Source organism: Musca autumnalis, unplaced genomic scaffold (assembly GCF_047663935.1).
Source record: "Musca autumnalis isolate F117 unplaced genomic scaffold, ASM4766393v1 scaffold_2, whole genome shotgun sequence".
Classification (NCBI taxonomy): domain Eukaryota; kingdom Metazoa; phylum Arthropoda; class Insecta; order Diptera; family Muscidae; genus Musca; species Musca autumnalis.
Genome location: NW_027411755.1, coordinates 87,410,193 through 87,429,132, shown reverse-complemented (window position 1 = coordinate 87,429,132; position 18,940 = coordinate 87,410,193). Strand labels below are relative to the sequence as shown.

At 35.3% G+C, this 18,940-nt stretch overlaps 1 protein-coding gene across 1 annotated transcript; it reads left to right on the top strand.

The window, feature by feature from the left end:
* The first annotated feature begins 16,650 nt into the window (after window positions 1-16,650).
* On the top strand, window positions 16,651-17,796 carry LOC141392332 (uncharacterized). The gene is made up of 3 exons (XM_073965282.1): window positions 16,651-16,744; window positions 16,816-17,000; window positions 17,648-17,796. The coding sequence occupies exons 1-3, from the start codon at window positions 16,731-16,733 to the stop codon at window positions 17,794-17,796; spliced, it is 348 nt and encodes a 115-aa protein (XP_073821383.1). The 5' UTR covers window positions 16,651-16,730.
* Window positions 17,797-18,940: the final 1,144 nt, after the last annotated feature.

The following is an 18,940-nucleotide window of genomic DNA, read 5'->3' as shown; positions in this document are numbered from 1 at the left end:
CATATTATGGAATATATTTTTGTTAAATTTAATTTTGTTCATTAGGCGTATGAAATATAACTATGTACTTGGATTTTCATAAAAATGTTTCCTTACCCTTAAAACTCGAGATTTATGGGGTGTATGTAGACTTTTTTGGTTGACTGTATATCGTTGGTATAGTAGATAGAACATATGTCAGACTCATTAATAATACTGAAACAATCGCTTAAATTGAAACGTTTATAGTAATTAAATTCAAACCAATTTAGCTTTACTTGAGTTTTAAGCAGAACCAATAGAAATATAAAGCTATGGTAAGATGTGAAAAAAGGGAATTGCAGCTTACTCTGATGAGCAACATAAGATGGTTGGCTAATAAGAAAATAATCCAACAAGGACGTGCTATTTGTGGGACGATTTAAGTGTGTTGGCAAAGAGTTGTAGAGACAATGAAATCCACATCAGAAGTCAGGAAGCTAAACGTGTTCGCAGGATCAAATAAGTTGCAATTGAAGTCCCCCATAACAATAACATTAGAAAACCTGTCGAAAATTTCAGCATGTAAACTTTCAAAAACATCAGTTGCACCACTAGGCAGATAAACAACACCTACGACGATCATTCCTTATCAAGTTATAACCTGGAATACTCACAGAACTGGAAAGTATTTCAGGTTTAATTTAACATTCGAGTTAGAGGGACATAAGCTTTGCGAATTTATGTGCCCAATATTAAAATTTTCTGAGAAAGAGGATGTAAGAGATTTTATGATATGACTATCCGCTATGGGTCCAAGATTAATGTTATAAGTCATTTATATTCTGACAACATTCATATAATTGCGGGAACCGATGAAAATTAAAAAAAAAACGTATTAAAAGATTCGTTGAAATGTCTAATATAAAAAATATAATGCATTAATTTCAACAATATTATAAGAGTTTGAGATCAATGAGAGAAAGAAAACAAAAGAAAAAACAATTTATATAGAATGATGATTTGATTTAAAGAAATCGACACATTCCTTGAGATTGAGAACCTTTGATTCTTGATTGGTAAGATTGACCTTGTGGACTTCACGATTGATGACACTGTACCGCAGAATTTTGTTTTCTTTTTTTAGCTTTAGACAAATTTGAAGAATCTTGTTGGCTAGAGGCGAGAGATTATCATTTAGGTATACTCTGATGTCAACCGATCCACCAATCACATCAGCTACCTTTAAGGACTTGGATTTGTAAAAAGCTGCCATTATAGCATCACGCACAACAATATTTTGAGGTTTTATCATGATAGACTTTCGATTTCGTAAATACATCACATTGTCAACATCATCAGCAGCAACTATATCCACTTTGAAATGTGCACATATGTATACTATTATATCCTTTACGTTCTCAAGGGTTTCAGGAAGACCAGTCACGATAAGATCACCTCTATTTAGCCTATGTGAGAGGCTATGGTTTTGGAGTTCAAGCTCTAGAAATCTGTTTTTGGTAGAAACATCATTGGATGGCACCAGTTCTCTGCAATCTTTAACATTATCCTGTACTTCCTGCAACTCCTTAGACAACTCAATGCGAATTTCAGAAACAATATTTTCAAAAGATTCCTTAATTACTGCTTGATCTTTTCTCATGTCAACTGCCAGCGAATGAAAACACTCCTTAAGGAATGCAAATTGCTCTCGCATTTCAGCTTTGAAGGCATCATCGGAATTCGTGGGAACATTTCGGACACATTTGCTGCAGGCATAAAGGGTGTGCGGGTTTTTTTCAAACATAGTGAACATTGCTTTGGAGACGTTTTCACAATCAACATGGTACCATTTATCACATTTCCTGCAAATTATGCATTTTGTTCCAGAAGTATTGTTGCCACAGGTTCCACAAGGATATGTCATGTTTTCCTTTTTTGTTTATGAGGTTGATCTTTATCAAAGTTGTTTGAAGTTAATGTTTTGTTTATGTTGTGTTGATCAGTTGATACAAAGGCATGTGTCTTAATTTCTTCCCTTTTCTTTACATACTCTACCCTGTAATTAGAAGGATGTCCAGTCGTTTTGCAATTAGCGCATTTGTTGATCGTTATATCTCGTCGAGATGGGTTTACCAAAAGTGGGTGTCTAGGAAGGACATTTCTCAGAGTAACATGCATTTTTGCCATAACAAATTTTTAATACCCTCTCAACATTATGCTGTAGGGTATAAATACTTCTTTACTCACTTCCATAGAGTCACGCTATAGAATATTGATTACATACAGTGTTCTTTTTTAGGTGGAGACATTTTGGAATTTTTGGATGACGCTACCAAGATTCTGCCGGATAGTATAACATCTGTTATTTGGGTACATTTGTTAAAATTAAAACACTCATTTCAAACGTATGGGCGGCTAATATTCTGTTTTGAACTTTTTAACTCAGTTTTGTTGTGCATAGTTTTATAAAAAATGAATTTAAAGAGTACTATACTCCTTAGTAGTGTGTAGTCGAAGCAAAATATTTGTTGTTTTCGTGTATAAAAAATTGTCGGCAGTAGAATAGCATCAACAAATGATAAATTATTGAAAACCATTGTTAATTTGATGACACTGATGGGCCACAAGCGGGATTATCTAAAATTTATGTTATTAACATGAGTGTTGTTTGGCCCTGTAGGAATATAAATATAAGGATACAGCACGCATCAGAGGGATGATTTTGCTCTGCCAAAAGATACTGCGAACAATGATAATATTCCATGGCACATGACATGGACATTTGGAATGGTCGTCCTCTTATACTGCCATGCCTGGCAATAAAAGTCCACAGTGATGGTGGTGAGATTTAATAAAGCAAAGTCATTTAAATTGAAATCATTATGATCGCATTAATATGACAAATCGATTTGTATTATACATTGTACACATAGTTCAGAATTCTTTTCAATTTCTCGTTCCTCCTTTTGTTCTTCTTATAAGCCAGTATTTATTACATACAGACAGACAGACGGTGTGTCTTATGACTGGAAATGGAGAACTATGTAAAACCTTCACATTTTGCTGCGACATTTAATTTGACAAAAATCGGCTCTTTGTGTATGTTCTATTAAATTGTTGTTGTCCTATTACTTTCGTTTTTAGGACGTTAGTAATCCTCTTTTGTTATGATGCTTCAAAGAAAAAACATTGGACGTGTGTCAACGTTTTTGTGGAAAATAATTTTGATGGTTTTATTGTGGTTTTGTTTTATTTGAAAATATTGAAAATGATTTTTGGCAAATGATGAATATTGATTTATTTAATCCTTTTAATGCTGGTGTAAATTTGGATTGTCTTGTGAAAATAATGAAATTAAGGTTCAAACAGAAAATATTTTAAAATTAAATTTGTGACTGTGGGAAAATGACATATGTACATTAAAATGCGATTACACTTTGTGAGGATTTTCAAATTTTAAAATAGTTAATTTTGAGAAAAAATCTTATTCTTAGCAAAGAAGACGTCCGGGCCTCACATATTTCAAGTTGTTTGTCACGTAAATCATTGCGAACGAGGAAATAAAATAAAAAGTAATTTGGAGGTTTTTTTAGTTGATTTAATTCTTTTCATTCCTAGTGGTGATTATTTAGAAAATGTAAATGTATTGATGCAGTGATACAAGTTATGAGATGTTGATGATTCGTTTAGTAAAAAAGAAATAACAATCACCAAATTACTGGGACAATCATTGTGTTGAAAATAGTATGAAGCTAGTCAAGAAATACTCCAACGGAACCATCATCATAGTAATATTCAGTTTAAAAATAGTGTATAGGAAATTTCCTGTGAAGGGAATCGTTCTAAGCTGCTAGAGTTACTCATTTTAGCAAGTACATCGTATAAATAAAGCAACAATAAAAACATTATAACATTAAAAATATGTAATTCCATAGACCCATAATTTGAAGTAAAAATCATTAATTATAGTAGTACAATGGCATAAGTATTTGGGAAGCATTATTCCTATAGGAAGAAATATTGATATCAAAAATTTACAGTACAACAGAAAATAAACATAATTAATTCTTGTATTTTTCCTATATTTTTAATATAGCAAATATAATGGTACAGAATTAAGGTTAAATCGTATCTTAAAGGTAAAGTCGAAATCGCTTATAACAACTGTCAAGTGACCGACAGAATTGGTCGCTATAACCCATATGTCGTTATATGCGATATTTGTTTTGTGTGGGGTATAAAGGGCTTCAGAAATTTTAGACTTTTGAATTTTGTCATTATAACCGATATGTCTTTATAAACGAAAACGTTATATGCGACTTCCACTGTATATATGGGGTTTCTGAGTGAAATCGAACACTTTTTCAAAAAGTGGTTTTTGATTTTCTTTAATTACAGTGTTTACAGTGTTTTATTTAACTTGCTTTGGTGTGTGTTTAGTTCAAATCTGGTAACTTATTTTTAACACGGTTGCAGTTGACCAATCGAACTAAAACTTTGCACACTTTTCAGATTTGGATGACAATACACGAATATGAAATCAAAACCAATATTGGTCCATTTTTACACTGTTTTACAGTGTTTTATCTAATTTGCTTCTCAAATCTGGTAACTAATTTTTCACACAGTTGCAGTTGACCAATCGAACTAAAACTTTGTACACTTTTCAGATTTGGATGACAATATATGAATATGAAACCAAAACCAATATGGGTCCACGGGTCGCTGGATGGATTAAGAATAGAAGAACTGGATTGCTCGAAACTAACAGGAAAGGAGCCATGCAATAAGGAAGCGTTAACTGAAATCAGCAGGATGAAAAACTGCCAACCTAAAATAAATTTTTACTAACATTATACATTTAATTAATAAATGTAAGCCCATCATTAAATATCATTTATAATCTCAAGTATATACAAATAAAATTGAAAATCTTAAAAATCTATTTACAAAAAAAATTAAAAATAACACTGTGCAACACTGGAAATGCAAACAACTTCTAATGGATATTTTCTGAAAGTACATATTGAGACTACAAAAACCTTAATTGGGTTTTGTGTTCTTAGATCGGGTTTAGATTTTATGGCCTCATCTAAACCGACATAAAAAGAGCCTTTTTTCCAGTGATCGGACCTTTATCTCCGAAACTAATAAGAATTTTGCTTTGCAGTCTTCAGCAATATTGTAGCCCTAAAGTAGTAGAACTTATGTGTCAAACAGATGAACTAGGAAAAGCTGCATCTAGAGCATCAAACTCGTAAAAATACAGAAAAGTTTACATTATTTCTGAAATTCTGGTCAGTAACAACTAAACTGTTGGAAGTTGAAACAAGTAACTATTCTAAAAATGTTCCAAATAATGTGACCATCAATTCTTCAGAACATTCTAAACCTCTAAAATTGTTATTTCACGTTGTTTATGGGGTATTTCATAACATACTTTTTACAAAACTTATATCAAACAATGTTCACATAGGCTGTTTATTCTCATGTTGGGGATTTCAAAGAATTATTGAAATATTTACCAAATTGTTGTTGAAAAATTTGCTATAAACAAGGCGATAGAGGCATTTTACAACAACTTAATGTTCTGAAGAGTTGTGTATTACATACCAGATAATATTTTCCCAAAAGGTAACATTAAGAAGAACTTAACATTTTGGGAGAAACGCTGCGAAATATACACAAATTATAGAATTTTTAGATATATTATAAAATTTGAGGCAATAAATGCAGTTTTTCGAGTTCACTTTTCCTCCAAATATTTTCTTCTTGCTCTTATCTACAAGTTTGCCGCAGATGTCAAAACAAGGTTCGTATTGGTTTCAGAGATACAGCCCCGATTTGTTTTAAAAATTCGATCTTTAGCCATTTTTAGATGAGGCCATAAAAACCGAACCCGATCTAAGAAAACGAAACCCAAATATGGTTTTTGTCTATTGGACCTCTACTTTCATAAAATTCTGGACAGAAGTTGTTTGCACGCGATTGGCTCAAAAGTGTTGCACAGTGTAATTATAAAATTAATAAGTTTCAGTGTTCTATTTTTAAATGCTCTAAAAACTAGAAAATAAGTTTATAATTAAAAAAATTAAGTAACAGTGTTTTATTTATAAGTGCACTTTAAGTAGAAAATAATTTTTCATGGTGCAATATCTCAAATAAAACGCTTGCCGTTCAATATTGTCACAATTTTTAATTCAAATGCAAGCGTTTTATTTGAGAGATTCCATCATGAAAAATTATTTTCTACTTTTAAGTGCACTTATAAATAAAACACTGTTACTTAATTTTTTTAATTATAAACTTATTTTTGTTGTGTTGATGCCACTCCTCAGCAAAGCATTTTAGTATATTTTCAGATTTTTTGACTAACGGAGATATTGCTCCCTGAAGAGTTCAGTTAAAATTATATGCTAAGAAATTCTCATAACCTCTTTAATATTGGCCCAAAAAGAAAAAAATCTTTTTTTTGTATTTTTTGTGTTATCTAAAAAAAATTAAAAGAAAATTTGCACAGTGGGCTTGGATGCAATTTTTGCGATTTAATATTTATAACCAATTTATATAAATGATTGTACTCTTTGATTTTTATTGTATTAATCTTCGATTAATTACAACAATTTTAAGTCCTATTTGGTAGTGGGATTCGAATAATTTCCCTACATTTTTTTCAGTACAATTTCCCTTTATACCAGTGTGAAACATTTTCGTAATTAATCGTAGTTTAATACAAAAAATTAAAGAAAGTCGAATATTACAATCGTTTATAAAAATTGATTTTAAATACAATTTTTATACCCTACATCACAATGTGGAAAGGGTATTATAAGTTTGTTTTTCCGAAAATTCATGTAACACCACGAAATAATCGTCATAGACCCCCATGTGGTATACCAAAATTCATATCTCGACGAGATAAAGCGATTTTGAGATGTGTGTCCGTCCGTCCGTCCATTAAAAATTGTACGCACGCTACAGGCCGCAATTATGGACCAATCTTCACAAAATTTTGTATGGAGGTTGGGTTCCGACTAGACCCCTATAGTTTTTGGCGATAATCGTGAAATATTTAGGGGGTGAAATAGACAAAAAACAAAATTTTTGTCCAATTTTGTAGCGGCTCAGTAGGTCGCAATGGTAGTATGATCGACGCGAAATTTTAAGTGAAGTTTGAGTTTATGACATAGACGAAGCTTGCACTTCAACATGATAATCAGATAGTATTTAGCGGGTTAAATGGACCAAAACTTTTGTATGAAAATTGGTAAAAATGTTAGTATAATGACTGCATCTTTATTCCCGAAAGACATGTTTCGCCCATGTGAGCTATTTTTGGAAACGGTCTCTCGCCCTTTGCATAGATACCAAATATGTTGATGTACGCGGTCAGATAACAGCGTTACAGCTTAGTAAATACAGGGATCCCACAGTTTTAATTGTGTTTAGTGTAACCGTAACCTCGCTAGAGTTCGCAGTTATACTTCAATACTTACAAAATTTTCCACGAGGTAAGATTATGGTCAAAGAAGATGTCAATAATATTGGCAAGTGCTAGGATAGTGTTAAGCGGGTGAAATTCGCCATAAATTTTATGGGAAAATTTTCCAAATTACATTTTTGGTCCGTATTTTAATTTTTGAGAGATATTTTCCGGCAAATTACGAACCAAACATGAAAACCAACTCTTGACCTCTCCTTTGATGCAAATTACACCAATGTAGAGGTAAGATAACAGAACTATTGTCTAACATATAAGTGCGTTCCTCAAGTTTTTGTTTGTTTGTAAAGAATCATGATAGAGAAATTCCCCGTTTTTCAATTAATGCAAATTACAAAGTATACGGGGTCTTGAAGTTTTTGTGCCACCGTTGGTCAAAAGTAATGTAATATCTGAAAATAATGGTCGGTTTTTCAGTGGTCCATTTGGTCTATTTCTAAGGGTATTCTGATATGTTTTCTTAATGCAAATTTAAATTTTTTGGAGATACATGTTACAGTAGCCAAAACGGGCCGTATGTCCACTATAAAATAAAGAAACTAACACCTAAACTCCCAGTAATGACGATGTATGTATGTATGTGCTCTATCTCTGGTATTAATATACCATGTATATAAACTTATATATGTATGAAAGGATGTCTAAAATGTGTTATCAAATAAAAGAAATTTTTTTGGATACATAGTGCCCAGGGGTAGTGGTGTAGGGTATCACATGGTCGGTCCCGTCCGACTATAGCCCTCTCTTACTTGTTTTTTGGTTTTTATACCCTACACCACTATGTGGGGAGGGTATTATAAGTTGGTTTTGGCCAAAATGAATGTCTCGACGAGCTGAGTCGATCTGGCTATGTGTGTCGTCCGTCCGTCTGTCCATCTACAGGTCGCAATTTTAATCTGATCGTCACCAAATTTTGGGTGTTGATGAAGGTGCCGGAGGGGAAGAAACCTATTGATTTTGGTGATGATCGGATAATATTCAGGGGGGAATGAACAAAAACTTATTTGGAGAAAAAGTCAACGTTTTATTTCAAAGCGAACATCTCGCTTCTATAAGCAAAACAAAACCTGATAATGAAAGTAGAAAATATCACCTTTGCAACGATGCAACATAAGTAGTCGTAGGTGGTCAAACAACGAAGATATCGCAATAGCCGCTAGCAGAACACAACTTTTCATTTTTGCGATTTTAATAATAAGGACGAATATCACAGCTTTGGTTGGGAACCTTCCAAAAGAAAAGTCAAACTATGAAAGTAGAAAATCCCATCTCTACAATGATGTAAAGTGGGTTGGCGTAGGTGGCCAAATAACGGAGATCTCGCAATAGTCGGTAATACATCCCATTTTTTATTTTTTTTGTACACGTCGCAATTTTGATTGTATCGTCAAGAAGTTTTGGGTGTTAATGGGGCTCAGAGGAAGCCCCAAGTTAAAGGTCAATTCACACACATGAATGCCCCAATTGAGAATCCCAAAGATCCCATAGCTGAAATTTCTGAGTCATGACATAATGACTTTTTTGATTGACCCCCATCAATCATTGAGAAACTAGCTTTATATCGAAAATGTTGCACCGAAAATTATATGTAGGTTTCCCATTTCCAAGAAATCGATATTGTCACGTTTTCATTGTCCTTTATCAATTTTACCCGTTACTTTCTCAAAAAACCATATGTTTATGTATTTCGGTAAATTTCGCATATATATCAAATTCGGATGGTTACGCCTCTGAAAAAATGCACACCCGGTATAAGCAATTCACGACCAAGTTTCAAACTGGATGTAAGCCAACATTTTAGTGTGCTTAGCCTTAAAAGGAGACCCCCCAGTTGTAAGCTCAATAAAAGCCATTTTTCATGATTTTTTTTTCGAGAAAACTACGTAACTTTTTGGCAGATTTTTCCTTCATCTGAAAGAGAAAAATATTACGAAGTTTTGAAGCCGTCTACGAAACCCTGTTTTTATTAAAGCATTTTGCGGTGCCAACTCTATCTCGAAAACTAATACACCAATTGTCATATATTTTTGTTGCCGATTTCGAGAAAAACCCAGTTAATATGCTGCATAATAATAATTGTTCCACAAACATCCCAGAAGGGACAAGGGAGACTTCTCTCATACCAATGAGTGCACCCCGATTCATATTAGCTCAATGATATGGGACCTACTGTTTATCGCCGAGTCCGAACGGCGTGTCTAAGACACCACTTGTAGAGAAGTTTTACAAGGCTGAAATACTCAGGAAATGTCGCCAACATTACTGAGGGGTATTTTGCCTCCGTTGAAAAGTGTTTGATGTTGACTGGCCGGGGAATCGAACCCACGACCTTTAGCGTGCAAGATGGGTGTGCATACCATTGCACCACGGTGCCACTTTGCCTTATCAAAAAAGTCTTCACAATGAGCAATAAGAGAAAAAGAAAAAATATGATCGGGAACTTTGTTTAGAGACTCCAAAAAGTCGCTTACATTTTGAACTATTTCTGTATTTGGGAATGTAAAGGCAATTCAAAACATATTGTCCGATGATTCACCGATTTGTGAACACACATTTGTGTCTGCAATGCAAATTTAAAGTGAACTTCAATAAAAAAGAGCGCTGGTGACTGAGTTTGTTTTTATTTATTGTGTAAACGTATATGAAAAACACGTTTAACAAAAACTTCGTTATAGAGAAATATTCGTTACGTGGAAGTTCGTTATACTTACTTACTTAGCTGGCCCATTACAGAACATTTGTTCTATAGGCCGAACTAAGAAGAGATCTCCATTCCTCTCTATTTGTTGCTTTGCACTCTGGAATACCGCGCCTTTTCATCTCAACATCCACTTGTTTGCGCCATCTATTCCTTGGCCTGCCAATTCTGCGTGCACCGCCATGTGGCATGTATTCATACGCCTTTTTAGCGGGTTCATCATCGCTCATTCTTATGATATGGCCTAGCCAACGCAATCGCTGCATCTCGATACGTTTAACAATATTGATGTCGTTGTATAGCAGATACAGTTCGTGGTTCATGCGACGTCGATATTCACCGTCAACGCAGATTGGTCCGTAGATCTTTCGAAGAATTTTTCTCTCAAACACACCAAGCACTGCCATGTCTGCTTGCGCAAGTACCCAGGCTTCGGAGCCATACATCAGCACGGGTAGTATCAGTGTTTTGTAGAGCGTTATTTTTGTTTGACGAGATGTGGCTTTGTTTTTAAACTGCTTACTTAATCCAAAGTAGCATCTGTTGGCCAATACAATTCTTCTTTTTATTTCACAACTGATGTCGTTTGTTGTGTTGACGGAGGTGCCGAGGTAGACGAAGTCTTTTACTACCTCAATATTATAGGAACCAACTTCCACAGTCGGTCCGAGCTCAATGGACGCATTGCGCGTCGACACCATCAACTTGGTCTTCTCACCGTTTACCGCCAGACCCACTTTAGCAGATTCTCCTTCGACCTTTATAAAGGTATCAGTTACTTCTTTTACTGATCGACCCATGATGTCTATATCATCAGCATAAGCAAGTAACATGTGACTATTGGTGTAGATTGTGCCACTTCTTTTGACGTTTGCCTCTCGTATAACCTTTTCTAGCAGGATGTTGAAGAGGTCACACGAAAGGCTGTCTCCTTGTCTGAAACCTCTTTTGGTACCAAACTCTTCGGAGAGGTTCTTTCCTATTTTAACTGAGGACCTCGTGTCAGTTAAAGTCATTTTACAAAGCCAGATGAGCTTTGCGGGAATACCAAATTCAGACTTGGCTTGGAATACCTTTGAGCGCAGCGGACTGTCGAAGGCTGCTTTATAATCGACAAAAAGGTGGTAGGTGTCGATCTGCATCTCTTGGGTCTTCTCCAGGATTTGCCGCAGGGTAAATATCTGGTCAATGGTGGACTTGCCAGGTCTAAAGCCGCATTGGTATGGTCCAATAATCTCGTTGACCATTGGCTTTAGTCGTTCGCACAATATCCCTGACACGATCTTGTAGGCAATAGGGAGTAGACTTATGCCCCTATAGTTAGAGCATACAGTCTTATCTCCCTTCTTGTGGACGGGGCACAGGATACTCAGGTTCCAATCGTCGGGTACTCGTTCTTCCTGCCAGATGGTGCTAACTAGCTGATGAATACACCTTATCAGCGTGTCGCCTCCGGTTTTGAACAGCTCGGCTGGTAAGCCATCGGCCCCTGCTGCCTTATTATTCTTCAGCCGATTTATTGCTGTCTTTACCTCATCTTGGCTGGGCAGTATACATTCAATACCATCTTCTGGGATTGGGACTGTGGTATCTTCGTCTTCTTCGCTGCTATTGGATACCAACAGATTTGAAAAATGTTCTTTCCATATCCTGAGTATACTATCTGTATCAGTTACCAAATTACCTTGCTGGTCTCTACAGGAGGATGTGCCTGTACCAAAGCCATCAGTTTGATGCTTGACTCTTTGGTAGAATTTTCGGACTTCATTCTGGCTCCTGTACATCTCGATTTTTTCACACTCCCGCTTTTCCATCTCTCTCTTTTTCCTGCGGAAAAGACGTTTCTCCTCTCTCCTTTTCTCCCTGTATCTCTCTCGTGCGCTACGCGTTGCTACGGATTGTAAAGTAGCCTTATATGCCGCATTTTTCTCTTCGGTGGCAGCACGACACTCCTCATCATACCATGGATTCCTTGGTGGAGGTCTCTGGTATCCAAGTATGGATTTTGCGGCTGTTTGCATGGAGTGGGCAATGCTTTGCCATTGCGCTGATATGTTATCGGGATGAGGAGGGCTTTGATTAAGCAATTGGGCTAGTTGAGTGGAATATGCTGTGGCTATCTGTTGTGATTGCAGCTTACCGATGTCTAACTTTCGTGTTGTGTCTGCTCGTACTTTGTTTGCTACGTTTAAGCGGGTGCGTACCTTTGCTGCAACAAGGTAGTGGTCCGAATCAATGTTTGCGCCTCGGAACGATCGTACATCCAACACGCTCGATGAATGTCTTCCATCTATCACAACATGATCAATTTGGTTTCTTGTTTTCTGATCTGGAGACAGCCAGGTGCCCTTATGAATATCGAGATGATTAAATCTGGTACTGCTAACTACCATGTTTTTTGCAGCTGCAAAGTCTATCAGTCTCATACCATTGTCAGATGTTTCACTGTGGAGACTGAATTTCCCGAAAATTGGGCCAAAGATATTCTCCTTTCCAATTTTGGCATTAAAATCGCCTAGAATGATTTTAATGTCATGGGCAGGGCAACGGTCATATGTTTCTTCTAAGCACTCGTAAAATATATCTTTGGTCTGTTCGTCCTTTTCTTCAGTGGGAGCATGAGCGCAAATAAAGCTGATGTTGAAGAATTTAGCTTTTATTCGAATTGCAGCAAGTCTTTCATTCACTGGAGTGAAGCTGGATACAAGATGTTTTAGTCTCCGACTAACTACGAATCCACAACCAAACTCATGCTTTACGTCATGGCAGCTATAATACAGTGCGTCACCTTTAGGTGTTGTTGTGACGCCTTTCCCAATCCATCGTATTTCCTGTATGGCAGTAATATCGGTCTTGTACTTTTCAAGTACGTCTGCCAATGCGAAGACTGCACCTTCTCTATAAAGAGTGCGAACATTCCAGGTGCAGATTCGCAGATCATGGTCCTTAAAACGTTTGCGGGGTTCGTCAACTTTAGAGGGGTTTGTTTTTCTTTTCTTTCGTTTTTTCATAGTAGGCTGTTTTTTTCTAGGGGAGGGTTACTAACCCGACGCCCAAACCCAAGTTTTTAACGTTCTTATGGGTGAACGCGCGGCACATGTTAGCTCACTACCTTTAACGGGTGTTAAAGGCAGTTCCCCAGGTGACACCACGGGGAGGTCAGTGTCCACTTGGGATGAAAGAGGGACCAAGATAAATCCTGGGCTTTGCCATGTTAAAACCGGTCAGGACCGTTCCTTGGTATCTTCCATCCCCTACGTCACCCAAGTTATAGAGAGGCTCGTTATAGAGAGGCTAAAATAGGTGAAAATAGGCTGAAAAAAGGTATGTTTTCAATTTGTCTTCGTTATAGATAAAAATTCGTTATAGAGAAGTTCGACTGTATATCAACTCCACCTTCACTTGTTTCTACCTCACTCAATAAAATTCATCTAAAAAACCTGAAAAACAGAAACAACTCAAAATTAAAATGTCACTGAAAGTTTATACGAATACTTTAATTAGCCAACACATTTCATATACTCCTTGTCACAACATTTTATGTTAAATGTGTTAAAAGCCTCAACAAAACCACATTTTTACATCGTTGTATACTTCTGCTAAATTCAAAGAGTGACTTTTCCTATTAATTTAGAATTGGATGTCAGTTTGGAGCGAAACTCACTTAAGTGGGTAATAATGAGTTTTAACCAAAAACTCATAGACCAAAGAAAACTTTTCTCTAAATTGCTGTAGCAAACTCTAGACAGTTTATAAATGTTAAGCAAAAAGTATGTATGTAGGTGGTATACCAAGAACGTTTTCTATTTATTTTATTTGGGGAATATTAAACAACAACAATAACGAAAAAAGTTTATGAACATCTTCAATTGTCAACTAGATACAGTCTGTGAAGAAAAGCCACTGTTTGTTGTCTTCAAAAATAATGTTGTTATATTTTCCTAATTTTTATTGCTGGTTTATACTTTCTCAAAAGTTAAATTATGTCTCTGGAGGCTGCTTAGATTATGGGAATAATTTGTGGCCAACAATATTGTTCATGTAATGTAGCTTAACCCTTTTATGTTATGAAAAATATAACATTTCAACGCTGTTTCTAATTGACAGCTGTTTCTGGCATTTGTAATAATATTTGTGGAAAATATTTTAGTTTTGCAGTTTGCTGTTTTAATGGGGCAAGTTTTAACTAGGCCATTCAAAAGTTGCCAAATACTTTGAAAATCGTCTTGCAGCATACAACTTTTTATGCAAATAAAAGAAAACTTGAACTTGAACATATTATTATTGGGACTATTTTTGATTAATATCCTTTAAACAGATATCTGTGAGAAAATAAACATATAATTTATACAGGAAGGAGCATCGTATTCAGAATGTATAAGATACTAGCTGACCCTGTTCGACTCGCCAACCTGTTGTAAATGTTAAATATATAATATATTTAAAAAAAACAACAATATTGCTCTTTTGAGCACTGAATAGGCATCGTTTACAAGAAATTATATATAGTGGAAAGCAGGGCTTAGGAGTCGAGCCATTTTTCCTTCGACTCCGATTCCAGGCAAGTTTTTTTCACGACTCCGACTCCAACACCGTAGTCGACTCCGAGGGTAATTTCCTATACCACTGAAAATGAATAAAACACGCACCATTTTTAACTTTTTCCTATATTTGGATTATATATGCTCATTTGCTGTTTTCCCTAAGGTATTTTGTAATGCATGTTCCATTTAATTTTGTTATATTTTACATCGAAAAGTAGCAAGGTGGACGGTGAATGAAGACTATGCCATGATGTCCAATCATTTCTCTGCATATTTCATCAAACTTTTAACGCTTGTATAAGAGGTTCTGAAGTAGGCAGGCTTTTTTCGGGAATATGAGATATGAGAACAAAATCTTATTTGGATTCTTTAATGCAAATGCCAAAACTTGTAAATGTATGTAAGTGTAATCCGGATCAAAGGTAAAGTCTGTCGAAAAAGTTAGTATACACCGTTGAAATCAAAATGTATATTATATTTGTTCCACAAACATCCCAGGCGGGACAGGGGAGACTTCTCTCATATCAATGAGTGCACCCCGATTCATATTAGCTCAATGATGAAACCAAAATGTATTAGGGATAAATATCACTATAACTTATTGAAAAGAACAAACAGTTAGTTTTATTTGATAGACATGAAGGTTGTCTTCCGTAATAACAATTAAAAGTGCGCAGTATTTGCATACATTAGCAAATGTACGGTTCGAATCCAAAAAACCCCAAAACTTATATCGCAAAAGTTAGTATACAAGGGAGAATCCCCGTGGAACTGTTTAAAAATTCTTGCAATTTTTGAACAAAATGAAACTAAATCTGTACTTAAGATCATAAAGAGTATATTAATTGGTTTTAATGACAGTTACAGTACTTATATTGACAGGTCCAACGTACACTGGATCGTAAAATCCACAAATATTGGTCATCTACAAATACAACAACTGTAGCGACAAAATTCCGGGGGTTATGTCCTTCTCGTATTTATGAATTCTAAAGCCATGAAATGCTCAGAAAAGCTCTAAAGTTTCAATATGGGGTGATCTTGATCAAGTTTCGACTTGTCCTGTTTGAAAAAACGGGAATTTCTTGAAGGAAACCCATAATTTTATCAAATACATTTTGGTTTCAACGGTGTATACTAACTTTTGCGACAGACAATATTACATGAGGTAAGCAATTCAAGACCAGGTCTTAAACTGGATCCAATCCAAAAGTTTGTAGTACTTAACATAAGTCGACATATTTTGAACTTTTGTGTAATTGTACCCGAAAGAGTGGAATGGAAAATTGTATCAAAATATTCCAGAGTCATGAACACCAGCCAGCACACAGCCAGACCAGTAGGTCTTTTCATAGAAATTGTTCTGATCTCTTAATTGAAGTCCAGTATGCTCCTCATAGAAGATCTTAGGATTCATGTAGAAAACATGTTGTTCTTTATGTTGATGAGCAGTACGATTTCTCATAGAAGACCACAAGGTCGTTCATAGTAGTCCAATAGGCCCTCTCATAGAAGATAATATGAAAAAACAAATAAGTCAAAACAAGTGAGAACAATAGTAGGAGGGGCCGATCACGTGATAATACATAATTTTAATATTTTGAATTTAAATTATATTAAAAGTATATTTTAAATTCTTTATATTTCTATGTTAGACCCATTGCCCACATAATCAGCCTTATTACGGTCGGCGTTGTTGTCGCACGACGGATTTCGTAGTCGTTGTCGAAGTTGAATTTTTTTGGTATCATGAAAAATAAACGACAACGACCATTTTTGTAACAGATTGAAAACTGCAGGGTGCTTACAAAATATTTTTTTTCTCAATTTAATGTTACCCTGTACAAGAAATAAACAAAAGAAAAATAACAAGTGATCAGCGTCAGTTAAATTATATGCATTTCTTTTTTATTACAATTGAGAAAAATGTTAAGTGTGGCTTTTTTCCGAAGATGAAGATGAGTATACTGTCGGCGAGTTAAGAACAAAGCGGAAACTATTGCGACAACAGTCAAATATATTTTCAATGACAAATTCTCAGTAAGTACAAAATGAAATTACTTGTGTTCTAAATTATAAAATGTTTCTTTTAGATTTGTTACCTACTTTAGACTTAACATGGAAGCTTTCAATTATGTTTTGGAGGAAATTTTGCCAGAGCTACACGATCGGAAAAAGTCAACGAGTGTGCCAAATGAAATAAAACTAGCGGCAACGATGCGGATACTTGCTGAAGGAAGTTACCAAAAGGGTGCTGGTAATGATTTCAGTGTCAGCCTCGCACAGTCGTCAGTCAGTAAAGTTTTCCAAGCAATGCATAAAAGGCTGTGCCAAAAATGGATATCCTTCCCCACAAATGAAGATGAAAAAAACGAAATTAAAGAATACTTCTACAATAAAACAGGATTTCCTGGTGTAATAGGCTGTATAGACGGTACCCATATTAAAATTATTACACCAAATAAGGAAGAAAGATTCAAATACTTGAACCGGAAGGGTTTCTACAGCCTTAATGCAACAGTGGTATACCTTAAATTATAAAAAATAGTGCACATATATCTTATGTATCATAAAAAATTGTCCTGCAGGTTTGCGATCACAAATTAAGGATCAGATACATTTCTGCACATCATCAGGGATCGGTTCACAACTCTTTGGTATGGAATATAAGTGACTTAAAGCAACATCTGAGGAGAAATTACGAAAATGGAGACAAAAATTCGTGGTTATTAGGTAAACAATTTATTAAGTAGATTAATCTTGAATATTTATTTATAATTTCAGGAGATGCAGGCTACCCGCTGGAAAAGTTTTTAATAACCCCATTTAGATCAGCTGATGAAGGTACCCCTGAGAGCCGTTTCAACACCATACATTCAAAAACAAGAAACGTAGTTGAGAGAACAATCGGGGTATTAAAAAATAGATTCCGATGTATTCTAGGGGCAAGACAATTACATTACAATCCTGAAATGTCAGCAAAAGTTACTGAAGTGTGTGCTGCCTTGCCAGAATCTTCTTATGTTGATGTACACGACGATTTCAGTGCTTTAGATATTAGATCTACAATAATGCAATCATTAGTTATTTAATTCATTTTATTATTACTTATGAAATGTCCTTATTATTAATAAATGTACTTAACATTAAAAAAAAATAAATAAAAGTAATTCGAAACTAAAACTGATTTAGTTTAACTAAATTTGAAAAACAAAAATGTTATAAACTATATGAATATTTAAAATGAATTTCCTATTTCTTCCAACTCAAGCCGCTTCCTTTCAATTTCTATTTCTTCCTTTCTTCGATGTAGCAGCTCTTTTCGGAATGCTTCTTTACTTTTTAAGTCTTCCTTCAAAAGCATTAACTCTTCTTCCTTTAACTTGAACTCCCTTCTTTTCAATTTCAATATTTCCTCATTTAGCTTATAGGTTTTCCGTTGGTATCTTTCAATTTCGCTTAAAGATCGCTTAACATCAGTATATAATGCTGTCTGAATTTTTAGTTGTTCTTCGAGGAGTTCGTTTTTGTGGTCACTTTTCTTTGCCCTTTTTGTGGAAATTGAAGGAACTTGTTCATTTCTCCTAGTGGACGCTGAAGGAATTTCTTGTTCAACGATCGAAATTTCCTCTTCAGGTTGATTCATCGTACTGGAATTTGGACATGAAGGAGCCAATGTACAGGGATCCCCTATTTCCAAAATGTCAGTAACTAGTAAATCCGCCATCTGTTCTTCTTCAGTACTCTGCTCTTGCAGCGAAGTACTTTGCGGGATACCAATTGATCTACTGCTAGCATTGATAATTGTATCAAGTTGGAGCAAGCTTGAAGCGGCTTCTTCTGTGGCGGATAATATACACTGTTGGAAAGGACCCCCACCAGTAGCACGAGACTCTGCTTTATTAGTAACTAATTTTTTCCTTAGTTTGAACTTGAAGTCTGCCCAAACTTTCATCCAGCCTTCACCTGTACGTACTGGAGGTCCCAAAGCGTTAAGTTTTGTGCTAATTTTATTCCACTCTTCTTTTATGTTCGTTTTTTGTAATCCACTACTGTATCCTCTAGCTAAATTCGGATTTTCCTGCAACAACTCCACCATTTTGTCAAATTGCTTTCTTGTAGCGACTTTAAATCTACAAAAAGTTACAATTTAGTGAGAATTCAGGTTGCATATGCTTATATTGCCAAAATAAATGCTTACTTTTTGTTCAAATCCATTTTATTTTATTTTATTTT

Bases quoted from the DNA above. Each gene is read 5' to 3' on its own strand.
- LOC141392332 (XM_073965282.1), top strand. The intron at 17,001-17,647 runs GTAAAGTTTTCC...GATGTATTCTAG, and splicing joins CCTCGCACAGTCGTCAGTCA to GGGCAAGACAATTACATTAC.